This window comes from Nannospalax galili, unplaced genomic scaffold (genome assembly GCF_000622305.1).
Source record: "Nannospalax galili isolate Female #2095 unplaced genomic scaffold, S.galili_v1.0 scaffold476, whole genome shotgun sequence".
NCBI classification, from domain to species: Eukaryota; Metazoa; Chordata; class Mammalia; order Rodentia; family Spalacidae; genus Nannospalax; species Nannospalax galili.
The window spans coordinates 524,745-533,353 of NW_008338274.1; the positions used below are offsets into that span (position 1 = coordinate 524,745).

The 8,609-nt window shown below is 41.3% G+C and overlaps 1 protein-coding gene across 3 annotated transcripts; it reads left to right on the forward strand.

Annotated features, from left to right (window-relative positions):
- Positions 1-3,133: 3,133 nt before the first annotated feature.
- LOC103734176 (protein tyrosine phosphatase type IVA 2-like) lies at positions 3,134-3,649 on the forward strand. 3 transcript variants are annotated; one of them, XM_008833068.1, is made up of 2 exons: positions 3,134-3,460; positions 3,518-3,649. In XM_008833068.1, exons 1-2 carry the CDS (start codon positions 3,134-3,136, stop codon positions 3,647-3,649), a joined length of 459 nt encoding a protein of 152 aa, XP_008831290.1. The 3 variants fall into 3 exon arrangements, with proteins under 3 accessions (XP_008831290.1, XP_008831291.1, XP_008831289.1); XM_008833069.1 differs by having other exon boundaries at positions 3,134-3,228; positions 3,322-3,649; XM_008833067.1 differs by having other exon boundaries at positions 3,134-3,649.
- The last annotated feature ends 4,960 nt before the right edge of the window (positions 3,650-8,609 follow it).

Consider the following 8,609-nt stretch of genomic DNA (forward strand, 5'->3'; position numbering starts at 1 on the left):
TGGTACTGACCAGGAAGCTTGCTCCCTGCTGGCTAGCTTTCATAGGTGCTATCCAGTCTGCTGAAGGAAGAAAGTCATCAGCAGCCTCACCCAGCTTTGAACCTTGGGGGCTACAGTAACACCAGTATGACAGGATGAGCCAGTGGCTGAAATACTGGCACACATGTAATGAAGTGGCCGACCATTTTCCAATTAGATTTAAGGCAAACTCTACAGGAGAAAACATATTCCTGGTACTGCAAATTTGGCCAAGAATCCATGGTTAGTGAGTTCACAGGTACCAAGGATGAACCTACTATTACTTTTTTGCTAAATGGACAGTTTCAAACTGCCCTCTAAATTCTTATCTCTAGACACATAGATTAGTGAAGCTCTCAGGTCCCATCAAAGAAGTTTCACTGTGCAGTGGACGGTGGTGAGCACAAAAATGCACAACTGGTCAATGTGAAGACAACAGCCAGGTGTAGTGGCACACACCTTTGACCCCAGCACTCAGGAGGCAGAAGCAGGCAGATCTCTGTGAGTTTGAAGCTAGTCTGCTTTACATAACAAGATCCAGGCCAGCCAGGGTTACATAGTGAGACCCATCTCAAGAAACCAAACCAAACCAAAACAAAACAAAACAAACAAAAAGAAAACAGAATTAATTTGGGCTGGAGATGTGACTCAGTAGTTAACAGCATGTACTGCCCTTCTAGAGGACTAGGGTTCAATTCCCAGCATCCATGTCAGGCAGCTCTCCATCACCAGCAACTCCAGCTCCTGGAGGATCTGACACCTCGGTTTCTGTGGGCACCTGCACTCATATTCACATACCCACACAGAGACACACACATATACACACAATTAAAATTCCCTTCATGGTGGAAGTCCTGAAGACCCTGGCAATAGAAAGAACCTCAACATAATAAATTTTATTATAAATGAGGAGATCTGTAAACATTTTCTCTGAACTTAGGAACAAGACAAGCATGTCAGACATTCCTTTTTATTCAGTGTAGTGGCTGGTGTTTTAGAGCCGTAGGCAAGAAAAATAAATAAAAGGAATATAAATCAGAAAGGGAGAAGGTAAATTATCCTTACGTACAGATGACATGATCCAGCACTTAAAGGACTCTACGGACTCCACCAGGAAATTCTTAGACCTGATAAATTCTTTCAGAAGGTAGCAGGATACAAAATAAACATAAAAATCAGTACGTTTCCTTTATTCATAATTTGTGAAGTTGTCAAGAAAGAAATAGGGAAAAATAATCCAATTCATAATAGCTCTTAAACAAACAAACGAAAACCCTCTAGGAATATACCTAATGAAGGAGGTGAAAGAATTCAACAATGAAAGCTTTGAAACACTGTAGAAATTGAAGAAGACATGAAAAGTTGGAAAGATCTCCAATGTTCATTGATTAGCAGAATTAATATTGTGAAAATAGCTGCATTGATGAAAGCAGTCTATAGATTCAGCATGATCATCATCAAACTTCCAATGCTATTCATCACAGAAATAGAAGAAACAGACCTAAAATCTATATGCGAATATAAAAGGCCCTGAATAGCTGAAGCAGCCCTTAGCAGAAAGAGCAGTGATGTATAGGTAACAGTAACAGAACTCAACTGTGTCATAGAGCCTTAGTTACAAAACCACATGGTGCTAGCACTGAAAACAGACTCATGGAACAGAATAGAGGACACAGAAATAAACTCATAGTTACAGCTACCTGGATACAGTTCTGAAACCAAGAAATACAAACAGATACTAAGTATTTGAAGAAAAGGAGTTTGACCCTTTCAACCATCAGGGCAACCTTAAGTTAAAACATCTGGGTTTCTGCCACATTCCAGTCATGATTACCACCAGCAAGAAAACAAATGACAACACATTCTGGTCAGGATGTAAAGAAAGAGAAACCCTTATCCACTGCTGGTGCAGCGACTGTGGAAATTGGTATGGAGGTTCTCAAAGCACAAGTAACCGAAGCCACAGAGGATCCAGGTGTAAGGCTCCTGGAATATACTGGAAGTCAGCATACCTCAGAAACACTTGCAAGTCTGGGTCTATGGCTGATTTTACAATCACAAAGACAGGGAACTATTCTACATGCCTAGCAACAGATGAATGGATAAAGAAAACAAAGTATACATAACCTATCGAAGTTTACTTAGTTGTAAAAAAGAAAAAAATTATATCTCCTTCAGGAATACAGTTGGAAGTAGGGATTCTGTTGAGTGAAATAGGCCAAATTGGAAAGACAAGCATCCTGCTTTCTCTCTGAGGGAAAACAGATGTAGTGGAGAGCGAATGTGAGCAAACACATGATATGTGTGTAAGAAGACGTCATAATGAAACCCGCTGTTCTGTAAGCTCACTAAAATAAATAATTATATAAATAAAGAGTGGCGGTGGTGGCAGGATTGACTGGGGTGTAAGTGTCCTCCATGATGAGTAACTGCATCAGGCGTCTTGGCCGGCTCAGTGTGACCCAAGACCCTCTGGGTCCTTAGCTCATCTCTGCCGTGGCTGCAGCTGCAAGATGGACTCAGGGTCCGTTCCCACCAGCGGGCCTGGCAGGGTGTCGCGGGCATAGGCTGGCCAGGAGACAGGCTCTTCTTCAGCCACATCAGGACTGGGCCTCAGTCTCCAGACCACCAGCAGTTTTATTGGACCACCAAGTACACATACGTGGCGATTCTGAACTCGAGGGCCAATTTCTGCCATGCTCAGCACAGCGACTTCCCTGACACGTGAACCTGGGGCCGCCATGTACCACGCTCCAAGACTGGCCTCAGAAGAAACTGCAAATACATTTTTTTTAATGACGCCATTGAAATTAAGCACTGAGTAAACCAAGGTGGGAAACAACCTCCACTTTTGTCTCGCCGGTGTCTAAATGTTGGAAATGCTAGGTAAATTTTGTAAGTAGTTGGATGTTTTGGGAATCTCTTTTGGGAATCTGCAGACATTGAGGCCCAGGTTGAGTTTCGATTCACGTGGTTTCTAAATACTTCTGCAGATCTTGAAGAGAAGAAACACATTGAATAGAGAAAACTGATCAATAATAAGCATTTTGATGACCTTAATGTATTCATTTCCCCCATCATACCCACGAGCAAATGCACTCTTTCCTGTGCCACAATGAATCATGCACCGCCAGTGGAGATCTGCTATGAGAACATGTGTTTTCTGATAACTCACAACCCCACCAATGCCACCCTCCACAAGTTCACAGAGGAACTGAAGCACTATGCAGTCACAACATTGGTGAGAGTTTGTGATGCCACGTATGATAAATCTGTAGTTGAAAACCTAGGCATCCGGGTTCTAGACTGGCAATTCAAAGATGGAGCTCCACCTCCTGATGAGATAGTATACGATTGGCTGGACCTGTTAAAAACCAAATTCCGGGAGGAGCCGGGTTGTTGTGTTGCGGTACACTGTGAGACTGGGTTGGGAAGGGCACCTGTGCTGGTTGCACTTGCTTTGATTGAATGCGGAATGAAGAATGAAAATGCAATTCAGTTTATCAGACAAAAAAGAAGGGGAGCATTCAACACCAAACAACTGCTCTACCTGGAGCAATACCGGCCTAAAACGCGGTCAAGGTCAAGGCCATGCTTCAGAGATTCCTCTGTGCTTTGCTGTATTCAGTAGAAATACAAAGATTTATCCCGCTGTGTCATCTAGAGGAGACTCCTGGCATCTGGAAATGCAAGTCTTGGATCTTATGTGCGTCGTCATCTGTGAGTGGTGGATTCAACAACTAAATATTTCAAAACAAAACAAAAACAATAAAAACAGTAAAAAAAAACTATAAAATAAGTAAAATTTAAAAAGAGACAAAGGGGTATTAAAATGCACTTCAGAACAACAAGGAAGACCTGAGTCTCTGCAGCTTCGAGTCTGCTAAGATCATTCTTGCTCACACTTTCATCTGTTATGCTGAGACGCAGCCAAGAAGGCCTCACCAGAGGCTGAAAATGTAAGGTTACCTAGTCTTCATCTACAACTGTGTTCCAAATAAACCTCTTGATAAATTACCCAGCTGCAGACATTTTATTATAACAGAAAAATAACTAATTTTTTTTTGCCAAACCATATTTATCAAAATTTTATTTGGATTGAGGATATCCTCAGGGCTAAGTACTGTATATTAAATGACTGAAGTGTGTGTGTGTGTGTGTGTGTGTGTGTGTGTGTGTGTGTGTGTTTGTGGTGAGTGAACAAATAATTCATGACCTGATCTGCTATTGATATCGTGAATAAAAGTATTGCCTTGTCCTAAAAAGCATATTTATATGTATCATCTTAAAGAGACTATTTGATTTTTAAGATATTAAAATATTGGTCAGTTGCTGCAAAATGTGTACAGAAAATATAGAACTTTCTAGGAGTTGTTAGAGGAAACTTGTGGTTTAAAGGACAGAAGTTATTGAAAGTACATCCTAAACAGAAAACACTGAGGGCCATAATGTACCCAAGTTTGCACTGTTGGTGAAACATTTTCATTTGCTTGGTGGCTTAGGGAGTAGCAATTCAGGAACTACTTTAATAGTTTATGGAAATTAAATTGCTTTGTCCCTACCTAAAACTCTTCCTTAATTATACCTACTCCTAAGGTACTACTTTCTTATCCAGATAGCAATAAATTTACTTTGCCTCTTGCAATCAGAGTTTGGTACTATGAATTCCAGACCTGCTGTTGGTACTTGCATGCTGCTGGCTTCCTATTAGCTGCTGTACTGAGTGCTCTCATGGCATTTTTTTTTTTCTCTTTTTGAGACAGGGTGTCTCTGTAGCCCTAGCTTTACTGGAACTCACTATGTGGACCAGACTGGCCTTGAACTCACAGAGATCCACCTGCCTCTGCCTCCCGAGTGCTGGGATTAAAGGCGTGCACCACCATGCCTGGCCCTGCTCTTATAGTTTTAGTGCTAGGCATTCATCTGAAACTTAATGCTAACTCAGTTTTTCCCCTAATCAGTAACTGTACAACCAAGATATACCCCTCAAAGATTACTGTGAATCATTCCTGAACCCCAGGCAGCAGGTGGGAATGATGGCATGGCAGCATGAGACTATTGGTGAGAATAGTGACTTCAGAATTTTCTCCCCTCTAACTCCACAGTTTGGCCATTCGTCAACACTGCCTCCTCTTTGGACCATGACCACGTCGGCAGTTTAGCAAACTTTCTGAGGATCTGGCAGTGCCCATAATAATCATTGCTACAGAATCCTGTTGTCATTAGTTGAAGCTGCCTTTGATTCATTCTTTAGGCCAACCCCATCCTTGAGCTCAGACTGAAACATTTGGAGTTTTCCTTTTCCCTCAACCACCCCATCCTGTCAATCAAGAATCTTCCAGAAGATGCCCTATGCCTGGATTGATGGAATCACTTTCTGAATGCTTTCCTACCACCATCTTTGCCCCTTGAACTGTAATTCTTACAGAGTAGCAGGCCGTTTAAAATGTCATTTAGATCATGTTATTCTTGTGCTTAGGAACGTCAGTGATTTTTTTTTCTTTTTAATCTCAACTAAAACTCAATGCTTCCAAATGCTTCCATGTAGCAAGGCACTTTCGTATCTTAGACTCTTCTTAGAGCTGTCTCCTGACACACAGTGCTCTTCTCCATGTGCCCTCACCTCTTCAAGTGTATATGTATATCCCTGAAAGGAGCTTCATCTAGTCATGTTACTGAAACTGCTAGCTGTCCCTCTCCCTAACGCTTATTCCCTTTGCTCAGTTTTCTTATTCATAGCACTCAGCACCTTCCAACGTACAAAGTAATGTCCCCACTTATTTAAACAATTCTTTACTGTCTGTCATCTATTAAATGTGACATAAAGATGCTACATATTTTCAGCTTGGCCCAAAAGTCACTCCGTATCTAGTTTGATTACCTAACTTGAAATGTAAACAGTCTAGAACAGCCTAGTGTTGTCCCAGGTATTGGAATCTCAGTTAATCATAAGAGTAAACTGTTCAGTGTTCCAATAAGATGAGCTATAATCCATTAGGTTGCTAAACCTTCACTTCTACTTTCTGTGTAGCGGTTTCTTGCTCTGGATGGGGCATTCTGAACCATTTTTGGTCCAGGCTATTACTTAAGACAAAGTCAATTAAGATCTGCAAGCCCAGATTTGTAGGAACATTCTCCTCCCTATGTTTCTCTATGAGTCTGTCTCTCTCTGTCTCTGTCTCTGTCTCTGTCTCTCTCTCTCTCTGTCTGTCAGACTAGTTCATGCTCTGTAGTCCATGCTTATCTCAAACTTGTGAACCCCCCACCTCAGACTCCAACCTGGGAAGACAAGCCTGCACCGTCAATACCTTGTTATATTTTCCTGTTAGTTCTCTGTGGCCACAGACACCTTTTCAAAGCAAAGATACTTGGCTGTTTTGAACATTGATGTATCCTAAGCTCTTAAAGCCATGCCTGATTCTTGAATGAAATCATTCAAGACAGATGTGTAAACCAGTATGTGCTGGGTGAGCTGCATATAGAATTCTCAATGAGCGGAATGGATGGACTCTGAGTACAATGCTGATCTTGATCCTCTGACCTTGAATTCAAATTTACCCACTGGTGGATTTTTCAATCCTAGTAGTAAGCACACAGTAGCTTCCACATGCTTTATATTGCTTGTTGAAATAAGATTTAGCTATACTGCTGAAGCTGGCCTCAAACTTCTGGGCTCAAGCAATCCTCCTGCCTCAGACTCCCAAGTGCCTGGGACAGCTGCCAACTTGTGGAGCCTGGTGAACTTTCTAAGGTCTGTGCTGAGGTTTATGCATACACCATTTCACTGAATTATTACCACATCTCTGTAAGGTAGATAATATTAGCCCTATTTTACAAGTATCAAACTAAGGCTCAAGTAGGTTAAATTTGTTTAAATTACAAAATGCAAACCATTTGTGAATGGAATCTGAATTTGCCTAATTTGGAAGCCTATTCTTGTCCAACTAAAGTAAACGTTCTTCCTCTTCATACCAAATTCTTATATTTAGCAATTTTAGGTTCTGTTTGAGGATTTAAGGAAGGATCTGGATTTAGACTCTGAAAATTGAGGCTCTAGTAATTTATTCATGATGAAAATATGTCACTCAAGTTCTTACACCCCCTTACTTATACTTACTTATACTTCAAATGAGAACAAGAGGCTGGTCTGCATCTAGAAAGCGGACAGAAGAGAACTCATGGCTATGGGGTGAATTCTTACCCAACTTAAGATTTTAATTTTGATAAATGTATCTCACGGTGGCAAATATTAACATTTTTCCCAGAAAAGGAATAACCAAAAAAAGAATGCAGTCAATGAAAATGGGCCTGGGACACCACTGGACTGTCTAAGAAACTGGGCTAATGAAAACCCAACAATTCTTTCTTCCAGCAGGCAGGAAACCAAGTTCTCAGGGAAAATGACTGCACCCCCCATATTAGAGAGATATGAGGTCAATACAGAGATCACACTCCATAATCAGAGACTGCCACAGGGGTCAGGGCTGGAGCAAGGGAACCTGCATGCTGATGAGTTGTGGGAGACTTGGGAGTGGACGAGTCCAGAAGATGAAACCTTCAGGAGACAGCACTTCTGGGATCTCTACAGGGTTGTTGTTGTTGTTGTTTTGTTGCTGTTGTTGTTTTAATTTTACCTCTAGAAGCTCTCTCAGGCTTTCATGATAAATATCAGAGAAAAATCTGTTTGTGCATTGGGTATAGAAAGGGAAAGTGAGTCATTCTGAAGAACAGCAGAGCGGCATTCTGTTCTTAGGGCTGGTCTGAGCAAAGTTAACTTTACAGATCCTAGCATTTATCAGCACTGAGCTGCCTTGTGAGAAAAGAATATCTTCAACAGAGAAAGAAGCAAGGGTCTCTAATACCAACTTCTGTTCAAAATTCAGTCTTGAAACATAAATTGGCAAGTGATTATAATCTACAAGAAAGACAAAAATATATTTTGCTCTCAGCAGGTAAGAACACTTGCCACACAAGCCTGGTGATCTGAGTTCAAGCCCTGGAACTGACCGTGTACCTTCTTCATCTTCATACCTTGTGTGTCTGTTGCTGTAATAAAACACTGACCAAAACCAATTTGGGGAGCAAAGGGTTTATTTCAGCTTATAACTCTCAGGTCACAATCCAACACTGAGGGAAGTCAAGGAAGGGATTCAAGGCAGGAACCTGGAAGCAGGAACAGAAATACAGACATGGGGGAATGCTGCTCACTGGTTTTCTCCCCGGACTTGCTCAGGTACCTTTCTTCTAGAGCCCTGCCCACCTGCCCAGGGATGGCACCACCCACAGTGGTGGCCCTCCCACATCAAAGACCAATCAAAAAAAGTCCCACAGACATGACTACAGGCCAATCCAATGGTTCCCTCTTCCCAAATGTGTCTAGTTTGTGTCACATTGACAAAAACGGATCAGCAAATGTGTCATGCACACACCCCATGTGAAACAATAATAAGTTTTTTTAAATGTTCTATTTGATATTCAGAATCCTAGAAGATGTAGATATTAGAAATAATTAGAAAGAGTGTTGATTTGTTTAAATATCTAAAATTTCTTTGAAAAATTATGCTCTAAAGGAGACCTGTTGACTTCTTATA

Coding starts and splice junctions, on each gene's coding strand:
- LOC103734176 (XM_008833067.1), top strand. CDS start 3,134: ATGAATCATGCACCGCCAGTGGAGATCTGCTATGAGAACATGTGTTTT.